Source organism: Mus caroli, unplaced genomic scaffold, assembly GCF_978045245.1.
Source record: "Mus caroli unplaced genomic scaffold, Mus_caroli_1 scaffold_15, whole genome shotgun sequence".
Lineage (NCBI taxonomy): Eukaryota > Metazoa > Chordata > Mammalia > Rodentia > Muridae > Mus > Mus caroli.
The window spans coordinates 32,276,139-32,295,216 of record NW_028227270.1 but is presented as its reverse complement, the minus strand read 5'-3'; the positions used below and the strand labels follow the sequence as shown (position 1 = coordinate 32,295,216).

General features: G+C 36.8%; 1 protein-coding gene across 1 annotated transcript in view; it reads left to right on the top strand.

Moving 5' to 3' along the window:
* The window catches only part of Edil3 (EGF like and discoidin domains 3), a 512,171-nt gene that overhangs the window by 349,855 nt on the left and 143,238 nt on the right, over positions 1 to 19,078 (top strand). The window contains exons 7-8 of the mRNA XM_021180300.3: positions 14,599 to 14,754; positions 17,972 to 18,116. Coding sequence (XP_021035959.1) covers positions 14,599 to 14,754; positions 17,972 to 18,116 — 301 coding nt within the window. The remainder of the gene's footprint in view (positions 1 to 14,598; positions 14,755 to 17,971; positions 18,117 to 19,078) is intronic.

Genomic DNA, 19,078 nt, shown 5'->3' with positions numbered 1-19,078 from the left:
TTATCTGAGGGAGAAATAATTTTCACATTCAATGTTCTATCTCTGGGCACCAAATGCATGAAATTTCTTCCCTTCAAGAGACAATTTCTCCAGTGAAGACTGTCACTTATTTCTAATAATTTAACTTAATTAATTGTAAGGTTAACCTGAGTTAATACTGGCTCCATAGGTTAAAATCTCAGGAAAAATCACTTCACTCTTCAGATGCCAGTAAGAGGGAGCAGTTTTCAGACCAACTAGCAGTAAATCAAATTTCTACTACCAGAATCTTGGGTAAGGAATGATTTACTAGGATAGCTCACAGAACTTTCGCAAACAATCATGTGTGCCAATTTACTGCAAAGGTTACTTGAAAGGATGCTGAGGAACAGCCAGATAAAGAGACACTAAGTAAAGTATGCAAGAAAGTGTGCTGAGTGTAACTCGCTCCTTCTAATTCACCATCCTCCAGGAACCTATCCAAAGTTGTCCATAGCCTGGTTGCTATATTTGGATGCTTATGCATGCTTTCCTTTTTTTTTTTTTTTTTTTTTTTTTTTTTTTTTTTTTAGGTATTTTCCTCATTTACATTTCCAATGCTATCCCAAAAGTCCTCCATACCCTCCCCCCAACTCCCCTACCCACCCACTCCCACGTTTTGGCCCTGGCCTTCCCCTGTACTGGGGTATATAAAGTTTGCAAGTCTAATGGGCCTCTCTTTCCAGTGATGGCCGACTAGGCCATCTTTTGATACATATGCAGCTAGAGTCAAGAGCTCCGGGGTACTGGTTAGTTCATAATGTTGTTCCACCTATAGGGTTGCAGATCCCTTTAGCTCCTTGGGTATTTTCTCTAGTTCCTCCATTGGGGGCCCTGTGATCCAACCAATAGTTGACTGTGAGCATCCACTTATATGTTTGCTAGACCCGGGAGTAGTCTCACTAGAGACAGCTATATCAGGGTCTATCAGCACAATCTTGCTAGTTTATGCAATGGTGTCAGCGTTTGGAGAGTGATTATGGGATGGATCCCTGGATATGGCAGTCTCTAGATGATCCATCCTTTTCTCTCAGCTCCAAACTTTGTCTCTTTAACTCCTTCCATGGGTGTTTTGTTCCCAATTCTAAGAAAAGGCAAAGTGTCCACACTTTGGTCTTCGTTCTTCTTGAGTTTCATGTGTTTTGCAAATTGTATCTTATATCTTGGGTATTCTAAGTTTCTGGGCTAATATCCACTTATCAGTGAGTACAAGTCATTTGAGTTCTTTTGTGATTGGGTTACCTCACTCAGGATAATGTCCTCCAGGTCCAACCATTTGCCTAGGAATTTCATAAATTCATTCTTTCTAATAGCTGAGTAGTACTCCATTGTGTAAAAGTACCACATTTTTTGTATCCATTCCTCTGTTGAGGGGCATCTGGGTTCTTTCCAGCTTCTGGCTATTATAAATAAGGCTGCTATGAACATAGTGGAGCATGTTTCTTTCTTACTAGTTGGAACATCTTCTGAATATATGCCCAGGAGAGGTATTGCGGGATCCTCCGGTAGTACCATGTCCAATTTTCTGAGGAACCACCAGACTGATTTCCAGAGTGGTTGTACAAGCTTACAATCCCACCAACAGTGGAGGAATGTTCCTCTTTTTCCACATCCTCGCCAGCATCTGCTGTCACCTGCATTTTTGATCTTAGCCATTCTGCCTGGTGTGAGGTGGAATCTCAGGGTTGTTTTGATTTGCATTTCCCTGATGATTAAGGATGCTGAACATTTTTTCAGGTGTTTCTCAGCCATTCGGTATTCCTCAGGTGAGAATTCTTTGTTTAGCTCTGAGCCCCATTTTTTAATGGGGTTATTTGATTTTCTGGAGTCCACCTTCTTCAGTTCTTTATATAAAAATAATTGATAACACTATTGACATGTGAATTCCTTAGAGAATGTTAACTTAGTATGGAAAGTTCCAAATGTCTTATGATGATGTATCTGGTTCCTCTGGCAACCAGATCTTATCCTGAAAATGAGCCTAGAATAAATAGCATCATCAAGACAAAGAGGCTTTATCATCAAGGCTTTTAAGGGGGATTTAAGAGCTCTGTGTCAGATGTTTCAATTACACATGTAACAATAAAGTATATTGAAGACTACTGCCTGGTGCCTGTAGACATGTCTCAGTGGGAAACAGGTGTGTGGTACTAGTCCAAATGAGTTTGGTTCCTAGCACCCACTTTAAGATGACTGACAACTGCCTGTTAACCTTAGCTTCTGGTGATTTGACATCAACTTTGGCTTCCACAGGAACATTATTAAGACACACACATACATTTAAGTGAAAATATTTTTTAATTTATTTTTTAGTTTTATGTGTGTCAAGAACATGACCAATGACTAAATATAAGGATAAATATATTCTCAAAACCCCTACCTAGAAGATTTTCAAATTTTATTTCCATAACCTTTCAATATTATTAAATATTGCTTGTCATATGTGTGTGTAACAATTAAAGTATAATTGACAATTTATATAATTTAGATTCCCTTTGCCAATTATCCTTTTTCAAAATAATCATATAGAATTAATGTTGTAATTCAATATGAAGATAGTTCAGATGCACAAATAAAGTATTTATTTCCTGATACGTAAAAATGTTTTTTCAATTTGATCTCTCCTATCCTGAAGAATAGTTTTCTTTTGCCTTAAGATGAATGGCATATTTCTCACATAAAGCCTTATTAAGTTGTCTTACCATATGCTTTGTCTTACAGAATATATTGCTACTTTTCTTTTATATGATGCCTTATTATTTTCTATATTTTGAGGTATACACTATTTTAATAGTTTCCTGAACTTTACTGAAATTTATAGAAACAAGTTTTGGCAATGCAGTATCATCAAATAACAAATTGTAGACACTGTGGTATCTACACTGTGTTCGGTGCAAAGTGGACCTCAGGGAGTCCTAAAGTATCAGTGCCACTGACAGTGTTCAAATTAACAGGCTGGGCTCAAATCAAGCTGGGCTTCAAGAGGTTAAACACAAGGTTTGTGAGTGAATAGATAAAGCTTACACTCAGAATCCATTAGAAACTGTTGTCAGGAAAAGCCATTACTTCCCTAGAACCATATACCCATAATACATATTATCATTACCAGATACCATAATATATACCACCATTACCATGTGCTCATAATACATGTCAAAGCCCTTTCCTAACCTCACGAATCTTCTCATCACCCTACTGATACTCTAACTTTCCAAGCATTCTATCTTGCACACCTTTTTCCTTGAAGCTACTCAACCCTCTTAATGACTGGCAAAGGCTTTCCCTGCCTTCTTGATACTCTCTGTGTTTCCAAAATGTAGCCATGGCAACTTCGGACTCTACCAAATGTCTGTGGCTATTCTATATCTACCACCAGAAAGACGGCTGTGTGAAAGTTTCATGTTTTTAACAAACCTTCTTTCCACCTATGACAAAACGTAGTTAAGTGGTTTCACTGAGTGCTAGCTTACATTATGCAACATGCATGACACCCTTTCACATTAGAAACAACTAAAAAAAAAAAAGGGAAGTGTTACAAATCAGACAGTGTTTCGGAGCCTGTGTCACTCTTTCATAAAAATAATCTATGTCTGTCTCACATCAGAAAATCAAATGCCTCTTCTGGCCCTGTGGATATATATATGTATATATATATATATATATATATATATGTATATGCACATATATATGTGTGTATGTATATATATCTGTATATATACATATACATACATATGTGTGTGTGTGTGAGTTGAGAGAGAGAGAGAGAGAGAGAGAGAGAGAAACACACACAAATAAAGATACATTTAAAAATATACAAGACATGTTGAACATAAAGCATTGTGTAGTTTAAACATCTCACCTGGCTTGGTACATGTTTTAAAAATATATTAATATGCATACTTTTTAAAAAAGAGAACATTACTTTACAACATTTGTGTTGATGTAAGGGTCTAATATAGATGTCTATAAAAACTACACTTTTTTTTTTTGGTTTTTCGAGACAGGGTTTTGTATAGCCTTAAAAGCCCAGAAAGAAAGACAGCTAAGTGATTTCTCTTCTAAAAGTGATTTTTAAAAATGTTTTCTGAATCAAGAGGGTTTTTTTTCCCTCTTAACTCATCATGTCTTGAAAGTGATTCCCTACAGCTTCACTGATAAAATAAATTTAATTCATTATCATTTAAGTATTAAAATGTTTGAACTAAATGAAAGAGAGTCTACTTAGTCTATGTTCTCTGGCTCCTATCAACCATTCCTCCTAGACAATATCCACTCATTTGTGCCTTCCTATAAACTGAGAAACCGCACAGCCACCATATATAGCCTAGAGCTAGGTGGGGGAAAGGTGGCCTCCAGTCTGGACTCTCAGGAATATTATTAGATAGGTTACTTCTCATCTGCCAGAGCAATTCCTCCAGCCTATCAACATTCTGTTGGAAGAAGAGGACACCCAGGTCAAATGCACAAAAATACTATTTTGTTTAAGATCATAGTAGAAAATTTCTTAAATTTAACATAGATGCTGGTCAAGATCCATACATAACACAAAACTGACTGGACCAAAAAGAAAACTTCCCATGAGACATAATAATCAAAACAGTAAATGCACAAAATAGAGGATATTAAAAGCTGGAAGAGAAAATGACCAAGTCTCATATAAAGGCAGGAACATTAGAATTAGACTTTTCAGTGAGACTGATGCCAAAAGGGCCTAGGAGGATGATTTACAAACTCTGAAAGACAATGCATGTCAGACCTGACTATTATACCCCAAGAAACTAGAACTCGCACTTTAAGGAGAAAGATACGCATTCCACAATGAAACCAAATTTAAGGAGTTTCTATCAATCCAGCTCACCAGAAGGAACCAAAAGGAAATTCTCAGTCTAAAGATATTAACCACTCCCTAGAGAACACATGGAGCAAATAATCCAAAAACTATAAATAGAAAGAGGTAGAAAAAAATCCACTCCACAAGAGCAAAATAACAGAAATCAGTATAAATTATTCATTGATAACTCTCAATAATAAAGGTCTAAATTCTGCAGTGAAAAGACAAATAATGGCAACTTGTTTGGATTAGAAAACAAGGTCTCTCTTTCTGCTTCATCCAAGAAACGCAGCCTACCATCAATTTAAGATTAAGTTAAGGTAAAAGGGATTGGCAAACCCTTAACCGAATTAACCAAGAGATGGAAGTAGAAGATGTAAACCGATAAAATTAGAGATGAAAAAGAGACATTGCGAGAAAGACCAAGGAAGTTAAAGAATGATAATATACTTTTAAAATCTGTATTGCACCAAACTGGAAAATCTAAAAATGAATTTAAATCAAGATGAATTCCGGCTATTTAAACAAACCCATGAAATAGAAGCAGGGATAACTGCTAATGCAAATCAATGCCCACATGTTAGCAGAAATCAAGACAGTGGTAGCAAACTATAGTTCCTGCCACTGGATCATCTCTGTCATGCACATTTAGGAGCAAAGCAATAACACACTGTTCATTTAAAATTTCCCCTAATGAAGCGATAATGATGGCTGACTTAATTAACTGTCAGTCCCTGTTAAGTCTTTCGCACTCTGTGCTAGGCAGTGGGAATTGTACAAACCATGCTCTGCTGTGTGCTGCAGCTTGCACGATTACCTGACTATGCGCAATCCTCTCCCTCATGACTGTAGCACCAGGTTTATGTCACAGGACAATTGTTAGATTAATTATAGCCAAAATTCCTAGTTATTTGTCAGAGTTGCTCTACACCAGGAAAAACAACTGACAGTACTGACTGATATAAAATCAGAAATTTCAAGTTCAATTTAGTGTTGTAAAACTTCACACACACCAGTGTGATTTTGATAGTTTGTAATAAATGCCAAGTTGTGTTTTGGTGAAATTGGTGTTGATATTAATTAACATGATTTTTTTTGAAATTAAATAATATTAACTGTCATCACTTGGAAAAAATCAGCATAGCTTAATGATCCAGTATATTTGAAACAGTCAGTGCACAATTTTATAAGATAGTATATGGGGTAATGAACCATTTAAAGTGTAAGATAATCCACAGACTTTAACATACAGATAAGAAAAATTCATTGGGAGAATTTGTATTTTAGAGTAAAATTTAAGAAGATACTTTTAGCAAAAAAAAAAAAAAAAAAAAAAAAAGAAAGACAAATATTCCATGCTCTAATGTGTTTTCAGAGAAAAATATTCACAATTATTAAATAGATCATTAAACTACATCTTCTGTATTCATGCCTATAAGGCTGCATTTTCTTCATATATCTCAGGCAAAACAGTGCCTTCCAATGGATTTAATGTGGAATATGAGAGGAAGCCTTCTCAGGTTGTATCCTAGAGAAATTTAGAAAAATACATACAAACTTTTCAGGAAATTTTTGCTTATACTTGTATAATGTATTTTTCACAAAACTCAGTTCTTCTGGTAGCTTGTGACTATTGTATTATTTGTACATAATAAATATTTTATTTGAAATTAATTTTATTTTTATTATTATTACCTCTGTATGTGGGTGGACTTGCATATGACATGGTCACAGGTGGGGACTAGAGGGCAACTTTTTGTAGTGAATGTTGCACTTTTGTCTTTACTTGGGCTCTGGAGACTGAGGCTGGCCCATCAGGCTTGCACAGCAAGTGCTTTATCTCCCAATCCATTTCTAAAGCCTAAATTAATCAACATTGCTAAAACGTTTTATTTTAAGTGTCTAACACAATCTGCTCTGTGGCACACACACATATGTATTAGGGTTCTCTAGAGCTGCAGAACTTATGGGTAGTCTCCACATAGTAAAGGAATTTATTGATGACTTACAGTCTGCAGTCCAATTCCTAACAATGGTCAGTAGCAGCTGTGAATGGAAGTCCAAGGATCTAGCAGTTGCTCAGTCCCACACAGCAAGAAGGTGAAGGAGAGAGAGACTTCCTTCTTCCAATGTCCTTATGTAGGTCTCCAGCAGAAGGTGTATCCCATATTAAAGGCGTGTACGACCACACCTTTAATTACAGATGACCTTGAACTGAGAGATCTCCCTGGCTTAATCTTCTGGAATTCATCACTATGCCTCAAGATCTCCATACAAAGATCCAAGTCAGAAACTTGTATCTCCCAGCCTCCAGGTTAGGATCACTGGTGAGCCTTCGAATTCTGGATTATAGTTCATTCCAGATATAGTCAAGCTGACAACCAGGAATAGCCACTACACACATATATCGTAATATTTGTGCTTTCAATGATTTTTTTTTAATCTGAGTACTCTAAGACTAAAAGTTTAAGCTACATTTTCCTACAAAGCCCATTTTAGTTCCTTTTGCTTTCTTTTGTTTCTGGTTCTGGTCCTGGTTTTGGTTTTGACAGAGCCTTCCTCTGTATGCCAGTCTCAGTTTTAACTCATTACATAGCCTACAATGGCTTCTCATTCATGGCTATCTTTCAAATGCTAAGTTCAAAGACATGACCCACATTGCCATGCCAGTCAATCTTGATATTTCAGACATTGCTATGAAAAAAATTTTTATTTTTTATTAGATATTTTTCTTTATTTACATTTTAAATTTTATCCCCTTTCCTGGTTTCCCCTCCAAAAATCCCCTATCCCCTTCTCGTTCCCCCTGCTCACCAACCCAGGTCATCAATGGGAGGTGAGGCCCTTGGTGCTGTGAAGGCTCTATGTCCCAGTGTAGGGGAATGCCAGGGTAATGAACTTTTCTTGTGATATATTGGCATAACAGAAATCTTAAGTTGTTTGGGTTTATTGGAAATATATAATTCACTGTAGGTTGATGAGGTCCTGTGTGTTTCCTGTATAAATGTGCTAAGATCTGTCAGTCTCCCCTTCTGTCTCTCCCTCTCTCTTTTCCCACTCAATTCCTTTCCCTTAATCACCTCATCACTGCTATCCCTGTAACCCTCTGTCTCTTGCTCTTGTTCTTTTGTGTTACAACTTGCCAGTAACCACTTTCTGAACTTTTATATCATGAAAATCAATTATTAGAAATTATGTTTTATGGTACACAGTGCTGAAAAGACCAGCTTTGAACTTTTATTAATTTACCTATGTGAGATTATACTTGTGAGCTATAAAAGGTTATCCATTTTTTTTTTAGATAAATCACTTTGCTGTGGTATGAATTGCAAATTAGTAGTCTTTACTTGCCCTTTGTGGCTTAACTTTTTTCTTGAAGACATTTCCATATAAGCCTTTAAAATTTTGTTTCATGTGTAAAACTACTTCCTTTGATGCTTCTCTTTGGATTTACATTACATGTATGAGTGAGTTATTTTCTTTTAGCATGTACATGTGTGCTTTGCTTGTATGCCTCATGCTCATAGAAGACAGAGAGAGCATCAGATCATCTGTACTTACTAAAGATTGTGATCTACCATGATGGGGCTGAGATCCAAACCTAGGGCCTCTGAAAGAACAGTCAGAGCTCATAAGCCCACAACTATCTTTCAAGCCCCTATCTGAGATTATTTTTAATTCTGTTTTCCTCTGACTAGTCCTTAGTTTCTTTATTTTCTTCATTAAGTGTTCAGTTCTTTTGAAAACTTCCTGGGATGATGTAGTAGATGTTGATATACTGAGTATTTAAGATACCTACCAGATTGTACCAATATAGACTTTGATGTTACTTTCTCTTAACTTAAATATCATTAATTTCATAAACAATTATATACACATTATATATAATATAACTATATAATGTAACTATATAATATAATTATGTGTATATATTACCTATTATATATATGTATATATATAATGTGTATATATACAATACTATATATAAAACTACATATACAAACATATATATATAAACACACAAAATTATACATACACAAAAATGTGTATATATTCATATATAATTATATATATAATTATATATGTATACATACACAAAAATGTGTATACATTTATATATAATTATATATATAATTATATATATTATATATAATATATATTATATGTTATATATATACATATATATTTCTAATTTGTTTCTCGATTTTTTATTTCTAGATATACATTTAACACATTATTTAATATTTTTTATTTATAGTATATGGATTCATGTGAAGATGCACACATGTGTTTGTACATGTGAAGGCTCAAGGTTAACATTGAATGTTTTCCATGTTTGCTCTCCACATTTTTTTCTTTAATCTTGAGACACATTCTCTCTCTGACCCTAGAGCTCAACTACTCATCTAGAGTGGCTGTTTATCAAGCTATCCTTGTTTCTATCTTCCCAGCCTCTGAATTTCTTGTTCAGTCCCTAAGTGGGATGTGGAGTGCAGAGGCTTACTCATAACCATAGGCTCCCCTTTCAGTCTCGCCCACATTTTAAGTGCGATCTTCATGAGTGTTGGCTGGTACTGAGTAGAGCTCATACAAACAAACTGAGCAGGAGAAATAATATGTCTAGAATTTTTAAACCCAACACCCCTGAAACCCTGGAATTCTACTTCCTGTGCTTCAGGCAAGAAAAGTACTGAAACCTGAAAATTTCCAATTGCACTAATGATTTCCCATACTACTATTAGGACTTTACTCTTGCTGGTGTGTGTGTGCGTGTGTGTTTCAAAGTGTGATTAATCTAGGTTATTTTTTTTTAATTAGGTATTTTCCTCATTTACATTTCCAATGCTATCCCAAAAGTCCCCCATACCCTCCCACCCACCCCTCTACCCATCCACTCCCACTTTTTGACCCTGGCATTCCCTTGTACTGGAGCATATAAAGTTTGTGTGTCCAATGGGCCTCTCTTTCCAGTGGCTGACTAGGCCATCTTTTGATACATATGCAGCTAGAATCAAGAGCTCCGGGGTACTGGTTAGTTCATAATGTTGCACCTACAGTGTTGCAGATCTCTTTAGCTCCTTGGATACTTTCTCTAGCTCCTCTATTGGGGGCCCTGTGATCCATCCAATAGCTGACTGTGAGCATCCACTTATGTGTTTGCTAGGCCCCGGCCTAGTCTCACAAGAGACAGCTTCTTGAAATAGAATTTAAAACGTAAGTCACAAAGAAAATACTATTCCAGCCAAAGTTGCTGAACAAGTTAGACTTTTCTTTTCACTAAGTATGTGCTCTGGTAAGGCAAACACCTACAGAGATAAAGGTAAGTTTGTGTTTTATTCTAACTTAGGTGATAGCTGTCTCTTTTCCCCATTGTCTGGAGTCTGACTTCACACATTATCTTATTTAGCTGAATAGTCTGAAAATAGCAGGAAATGGAGGAAGAGGATTACTGCTTCCTGAAGCAAAGGGTCATTGCTCCAGGCTATCACAATCTAGAATTCAGTAGGGGCCTTTGTCTAAACAAAGGTTTACTGGGGGTGGAGGATTAAAAATTTTGCATAACTCTCTAAAAAGATGGGGGAAGGGTGGAAAAATATTTTAATTTCTTGTTCTACACACAAGTTTTAGAGTATTTGGTAGAAAAGGCATGTATCTGATATTTCTAACAAGGACATTTTCAGTGTTGGATGCAGCTTAGAAGACCAGAAGCCCATTTGAGTTATTGTCTTTTTAAAAACTTTTTAGATATCCTCTCTGCATACCATATTGAAACTCATGGTCATATTTTCACAAATATACATTGATACACATGCATACATACACACAAATACACACATACAAATGCACATAAATATATATATATACATACACACATAGATGCACACAGCTGCAAACATACATATTTAAATACAAAGATACATAGTGTACACATATACATTCACACAGATATGCACACATGCACATATAAACACACACATACATCACACACAAGCATATATACACAAGTATGCTATACCTTAATAATGGTAGCCCTGGGTGTCTTAGTGATACAAAATTCTCAGTCTTTTACAAAATTAGCTTGGTGTGGTTATTATGAATTTTAATTCATAAAATTATTCTCCTTGAGAACTAAATACCAGTGGAATACTTTTAATTGAACACACTCCTGCTAAACAAAACCCAAAAATCAAACCACATATCAAATATTTTTAAAGTTTTCTTGGTGGCTAATTTTCAATATGTATATTATATATTTTTATGTATCAAAATTCTATTAAAAATCCCTTAAATAGTTCATACAATTAAACTTCAATGCTTAAACAAGTTGAACATTACATAGGTAGGAAGTAACACGGTAGGTGCGGATACCCCAGATCTCTCTGTTGCTTCCTGGCCTCAGCATGGGATCTGTGCATGCAAACCTACATGAATGTTCCTGTTCACATTCATTAAGGGACACAAAGTGCTACAAATACCTCAAAAAAGTACTTTGATCTTTTATGGCCACACAACAAACCCACTGTTCTGTGTAAAAATATCAGTTTTGTAACCATTTATATAAATGAAAATATATTTTTTAATATAAGGACTCACAGAATTTTAAAATACCCAATGTGATTTTCAAAAGACAGTTAATATACTGTCCAATATGGTCCACAACTTAAGATAATTTAAGATCAGCTTGAATAGGTTGCCTGGCAGGTATCAAACATAGAAAGGTTTAATGGGATGAACTATGTCTGCTTGCAGCAGGTGTTTATTTTTATTTTTTTTTTTGATTTTTAATATTTTTATTACATATTTTCCTCAATTACATTTCCAATGCTATCCCAAAAGTCCCCCATAGTGCCCCCCACTTCCCTACCCACCCATTCCCATTCTTTTGGCCCTGGCATTCCCCTATATTGGGGCATATAAAGTTTGCAAGTCCAATGGGCCTCTCTTTCCATTGATGGCCGACTAGGCCATCAATTGCAGAACACTGCTAAAGAGTTACAAATCCTTAAAGAAAAACAGGATAACATAATCAAACAGGGAGCAGCAGGTGTTTAAAGTGGCAACGCTTCTAAAATCATGGCTTAGTCTCCCTCCAAGGCCAACTTTATTTTTATTTTTTTACAACTTAGATTCCTAGCTTTAAATTTGAGTTCCATGATGTAAATGAAATTCTCTTTCCATTGTATTGAATTCTGATTTCCCAAGCATAATAATTCCAGGTATATAATTATCAGCATTCTAAAGCCTAATGAAATTCTAGAATCTATACTACAAACATAACTTTTAGAAGTTTTGTTTTCTTTATTAATTAATGAAAACATTGCTGATATTTCATTGCAAATGTTTACTTTTGGGGGACAATTCAAGTGAGATGGTGTCTTACTAATTGAAGTTCTACATTCTTAGTAAATAGACTTGGATCTTGTTATATACTGGAGAAAATATGAACCTTTTAAAACAATGTCTAATAATTTGGAGAAAAACTATTTCAGATTTCTATTGTATAATTCTGTACAATTTTCTCACTTAAGCTTTAGAAAATTACTGTATATCTCATCAGCCAAATTTCTAGCTGAGATAATTTGGCTGTCTACAAGAGGCATAAACAAGATAATTGAAATGAGATAAAACATAATTGAGAAAGGAATTCTCTGCAGTATGAAATGTGGTTTTAAAGAAGGCTGGCTTCCAAAATGGGAGGAAACATAATTCAAAGTGTCCACTGTTTATGTTGCATGTATGGGGAAGTTCAGGCTCAGAAGACTCCCCAGAGTTAGGCAAGAAGAGGAAAAAGGTTCACAGGAAAATTGGTTGCATAGCAACTTGCAGATTTACTTAACATAATGAAAGTCTCTATCAGGGTTTACCTAGTATAAACTCCACAGTAAAAGCGTCACATTGAACCTTCATCAGACGGAAACAAATGCAAATAAATACTAAAGGTAGTGAATAAAATTTACATTTGAGGAGTGTGTTCACTTTCTGAGCCTGTGAACAAGAATGGAGTTGAGAATACATACACAGCTATCATCATTTTGATGTCTGTCCGCAATGTGAAAAATACACAGTGGAATATAAGGGTCAATCCATACCGAATTGTTGAAGAAACATGGAACCATTGACAGTTCGTTAATGACTGTAGGCCTCAGAATCTAGATTATCTGGGAACAAGCAACATTAAACTTCACTGAAAGATGGGATGCTCTCTCTCTCTCTCATATCTATCTATCTATCTATCTATCATCTATCTATCTATCTATCTATCTATCTATCTATCTATCTATCTATCTATCTATCTATCTGTATGTATGTATGTGTGTGTGCATATGTATATATGTATATATATATATATATATATATATGTATGTGTGTGTGTGTGTGTGTGTGTGTGTGTGTGTGTGTGTATGTATGTATATTTGTTACAAGAGTAAGACTACAGAATGTAGCCCTAAAGGAGATTAAGGAGACACTGAGACCACTGTTTGATAGAGTGAGTCTGGTACCTTCTTTGCCAACCTCTATTATTTAAATGCTAATCTCAAAGGCCTATCAGTTCATACAGATCATAGAAAACCCTATTCACAGGCATCTGGGGGTTTGATGACTTTTCTCAGGAAAAATGTTGCTGAATTAGTAGCTAATATAAATGTGAGAGATGTTTAAATTTTAGTGGTAGAGAGACTAACCAATTTATAGCAATTTACCAAAATGGTAATTTTCTGTTAAATATAAATGCATAAATATAATGAAAGCACTGAGAGAAAATGAAATAAAGTTTGGTGTTTATTCTGTAAATTTAAAAAAAAAAGCATGTTTCCATCATATGATAGAATTAACTATTATAAAATAAGGGTCAAACAGTGCTTTCTATTTAAATGACAGAATCATTTTTTGTTTGTTTGTTTTTTCAAGACAGGGTTTCTCTGTATAGCCCTGGCTGTCCTGGAACTCACTTTGTAGACTAGGCTGGTCTCGAACTCAAAAATCTGCCTGCCTCTGCCTCCGGAGTTTTGGGATTAAAGGCGTGCACCACCATGCCCGGCTAGAATCATATCTTTTAAACGTCTATGATTCCGGCAGCAAAATGATTTACAATGAGAAAGGCATATCCATTAGAAAGTTGCCATGTGAGAAATCGAAGAGAAAAGCAACTGTTAGCTAACGCTCTAAAGCTCCCCCATCACATGACCCTCTGCCCACCACAGCAGAGATGAAAGGAGAAAGAGCCATAGAGCACAGATGCTTGTGGTTGGTTCTGGCACATCTGTGCTTTTAGCTTTTCTTCTTGTAACATTCAACATTCCAGTGGGCTCGCTATGCTATGCTTACTTTCAGTGGAAACTCTGGAGTTCTCATTCAGTGAGATACACTAACAATCAATCACATTGCCATAGAATTTCACAGTGATAACAGGATTACTTTAAATGTAATAGTGTTTCCATCATTGAGTTAATGAACGAACTTTGCATAACATGGCCAAACAAAGACTTTCTGTTTCTAAGTTGGAGGAAGGGGCTGTACTGAACATGTAGTAGTATTTTTATATGACATCACTGAAAGATAGTTTTAATTTAAAGTTAATATGTCACTGTTTGATATATATGCATGAAAAATGCTGAATATTCATTACATTTCATATCAGGTAATCTATGAAGATAAGTAAAATGTGCTGTGGCCAACATTGATATTGCCCATATTGAAACCCTGACAGCAAGGAGAGAGGTTTTCATTGATTATATTTTTTTCCTCAGATAAATTTGCAAAGAAAAATGAGAGTCACTGGTGTTATTACCCAAGGAGCAAAAAGGATTGGAAGCCCAGAGTACATAAAATCCTACAAAATTGCCTACAGCAATGACGGGAAGACCTGGGCAATGTACAAAGTAAAAGGCACCAATGAAGAGATGGTAAGATTAACTCAGTCTATGAAATTTAACTAAGATTCCATGATGACCATGTTATCAAGGGACACCTGAGCCTTCTGCTAGAGGCTTATGTTCAAATATATTTCTGCAGCTTTTGGGATTTAATTGGGTAAAAGTGAGCAGGGCTTCCCAAAGTTAGAAATTTCTAACAGCTGCCACTTAAATTTTTTCTCAGATTTTAATTGGTGCTCCTACAAGTGCTTCTCAAAAGTTATCAGAGTGTTGTAAATAACAGTTGAGCTACTTTAAGGACAATTAGCTTCCCAAATTATTCTCCTTGATTTACAGATAGCTTTTTCCTCAATCAAATAAATTATTGTAAAATAGGAATATTAAATAATAGAAATGATGGAAATCTGTACATATTTTGCATTAGAAATGTATTTGTCACTGAAAAGAATAAAATGCTATAGTGTTCAGAATTTTAACTAATTCATTTTGTAATAACAGTTGAAAGTCTGATTAAGATACACAGAAGGAATGGCTTTACCTGAAAAGTTTATTCATTTGCAAGTGAACTGGGGGGCTATGGGATTTAGGGGAAGAGCAGGGAGGGAGAGAGCCCATGTCTGGCCAGAGTTCAGGTGTTGCTCTGGGCCAGGGGGATGGGGAGGAGTGCCAGACACTTTCCATGTGGCCCCAGGTGGGCATCTGGTCAGGGCTGTGTGAAGCCACTGACTCCACACTGCGGGGGGTGGACAAGGGGTAGCCCCCAGTACCAGGTTCTCAGACTCCAGCAGCCCAGGCTGGATATGACAGAGGAACTGAGAACAGAATAGGGGCCCCACGGTGGCACTAGGCCCCTGAGATAAGGGAAGAGGGGGCAGGGAGAAAGAGGAGGGGGACACTGGGTGGTTCCCACACAGGGGAGAGTCCTTAGTCTGGTCCATGGCTGGAGCACAGGAAGGCCTTCTGATGAGAGGTTAGAAGCAGCTCATTAAAAGAAAGCTTATCCCATTTTCCAAGCACATCAGGCCTTGATGAATAGAGACAGTCTATGGTTTTAAAGTTTTATTGTAGGAAGGCAGGGGGAAAGAAAGAAGATAAAGAGAGAGAGAGACTAGCCATGGCCAAGAGGAGAGAAGGGGGAAGGGAAAGAGTGAAAGAAAGTTAGAGAGTAAGAAAGGTGAAGGCTTAGAGAAAGAGAGGTAAAGGCTTAGAGAGAGTAAGGAAAGTAAAATCTTAAGAGAGTGAGGAGGGGCCAAAAAGCTTGCTATCTTGCTATTGCTAGGTAACTGTGGGGAGGAGTTTAGCCAGAAGGCCAGAAGCTTGGGACATAGTCTACTTGACTGTTAGCCACACGCTTCTCCTGTGGGGACTGTGGAGGTGGTAACTTTGACAGGAGCCAGGGATCTAGGAGATATGAGGGAACACCTTCAGTCCCATGTAGGTGAAAATTACCACCACTGGGTACCTGGGTTCAAGACCTCAACTTGACTGGAGACCAGGCTGTGTGTGCCTAGTCCATTGCCCCACAGTGAACAGACTCAAGTTAAGCTGAAGAATTTAGGGTGCTAATTTTTAAGAGACGGATGATAGACAGAGAGACAGACAGACAGAAGGGCAGACAGAAAACATAATTGATCAATAGGTAGGCAGATAGATGGTAGACAGATGGGAGATAGATGATAGATAATACACAGATAGATACATAGATAAATAATAAATAGATAGATACACAGATAGATACATAGATATGAAGAGACAGAGACAGAGAGAATGACTTCTTCTGTTTCTACAGTCCTGGCTTTTAAAATGGTAAATAAGGAGGCTAGAGAGATGCTCAGCAAGTAAGAGCATTTATTGTTCTTGTAGAGGACTTGGGTGAGGTTTTCAGCACCTACATTGTGTCTAGCTAACTACAATGTCAATGGATCTGATGTCTTTGCTAATCTTGGTGGATACTAGGTACACACTTGGTGTCCATACACCCATGGATACAAAACACATGTACAAATAAAATATAAAAATCTTTTATTTAGTCAGGCGAGTATTATTCTGACCCAGTACACAGCATTATATAATTTTAATTTTAATTTAGATTGCATATGTGGTGGTGGTGGTGGTTGCTGTTGTTGTTGCTGCTGCTGCTGTTATTGTTGACTGCTGATGGCAAGGCACATCCTATATTCTCAATAATATTTTATTATAATTTTTTAAATAGTTTAGAGTGGCTCTTGTTCTCTTGTCCTCTAGGTCTCTTCCCTCCTGCTCTGTTCCCTCTCCCTTCCCTTATCCCTTCCCCATTCACTTCCTCCTCTGTGCTCATGGACAGTCTCCTCTTCTCTTCTCTCTTCTCTTCTCTTCTCTTCTCTTCTCTTCTCTTCTCTTCTCTTCTCTTCTCTTCTCTTCTCTTCTCTTCTCTTCCTCTCCTCTCCTCTCTCCTCTCTCCTCTCTCCTCTCTCCTCTCTCCTCTCTCCTCTCTCCTCTCTCCTCTCTCCTCTCTCCTCTCTCCTCTCTCCTCTCTCCTCTCTCCTCTCCTCTCCTCTCCTCTTCCTTCCTTTCTCTTCTCCTCTCCTCTCCTCTCCTCTCCTCTCCTCTCCTCTCCTCTCCTCTCCTCTCCTCTCCTCTCCTCTCCTCTCCTCTCCTCTCCTCTCCTCTCCTCTCCTCTCCTCTCCTCCCCTCCCCTCTCCTCTCCTCCCCTCCCCTCCCCTCCCCTCCCCTCCCCTCCCCTCCCCTCCCCTCCCCTCCCCTTCCTTTCTTCTCTTCCCTTCCCTTCCCCTTCCCTCCCCTCCCCCCTCCTGTCCCCTCCCCTCTCCCCTCCCCTCTCCTCCCCTCTACTCTCCCCTCCCCTCCCCTCTACTCTACTCTGCCTCTACTACCCTCTCAGCTCCCTCCCCATGCCCTGAATAAACTCTATTCTATCTTTAAAAAAAAAGTTTTGAGTGAAACAGAGAATACACATATGAAAATGATTAAGAAATCTATGCAAATATATATGCATACAAACACATGCACATACCCATCTGTGCACATGCATGTGTGTTCACACAGACACACATATACCTTTAACATACAGAAATATATGTATTCATATATGAGTAGTAGGGTCTCATTCTAAAGCTTAGGCTCACTTTGAACTCATAGTAATCCTCCGGTCTCCAAAATATCCTCCTATCTCAGTTTCCTTAATACTATTATTCAGACATGAGCCACCAGGCTCAACTTTTAAAATCCTGTATATGTCTTTCACACACAGGTCTTTCGTGGAAATGTTGATAACAACACACCATATGCTAATTCTTTCACACCCCCAATCAAAGCTCAGTATGTAAGACTCTACCCCCAAATTTGTCGAAGGCACTGTACTTTAAGAATGGAACTTCTTGGCTGTGAGCTCTCAGGTAAGTTAGCTGTTTTCTATGCTAAAACTGCCTTTAAAGAAAAGAGAAAACACAAAACATCTCTATATGCGGTCAGCTACTAATCTCTAGATTTTCAGCACTTACAGAAGTTTATTTCTTTTACAGAATATGTAGGGCATGGTTCAGTGAGAAAAAGCACGCTGTTTATGTGTCAAGTAAAGTTGTAAAGCACCATACAGAAATAGTATAACATCAAGTATATCTCTGTGTAATAAAATAGAATACAGGGAGTTCTCATGAGAAATTGTTGTCAAACGATATGCTAAATTGGTTTTGGTTGTAAATATGATTTATGTTTGGTGGTGAAAGTTCAATTTAAAAATACAATCTGCTTGACCTCATAAATTGTGCAAATTTAGGCTGAAAGTTTCAAAGAAAGTGAGTTTTATCTTTAAACTTGGTCCTTTCCTTTTAGATTTTATGAAACATGTAAATTTATCACCCACCCTAGGGAACAATACATCAACACCAAGAACACTACAATAAATTCATTTTTGAGCATTCTCAGCTAGCAACCTGCTTATTATATGTCATGGTTATCTTGCTCAAGGATAATTGATCAAACACCATAGAGTTAAATAATTCTCCAGGATCATCAGAAGAAAGCAAAATATGAAAACTTTATGTCTGAATTCCATTTTATTTTTCTAACTATATTATAAATTAAGTAGAAAAATCACTTCTGCATATTCAACTCAGTTATGTTTTAGTGAACAGTACCGTATTTCATGTATTGAGAACTTACCTATCTCTGCGATGGTGGCAAAAGGTTTCTTTTGATCAAATAACAGCGAATAAATTAGAATGTTTACTTATGTCACAGTTTAGCATAAGGCCCCAAACAGGGAAAATACCTTCCAAATTTGAAAGAACAATGCCGGTTTAAGAACTTAAGTTAGTTATTTGGAAATGCCATATATATGTTTAAGCAGTCTCATTAC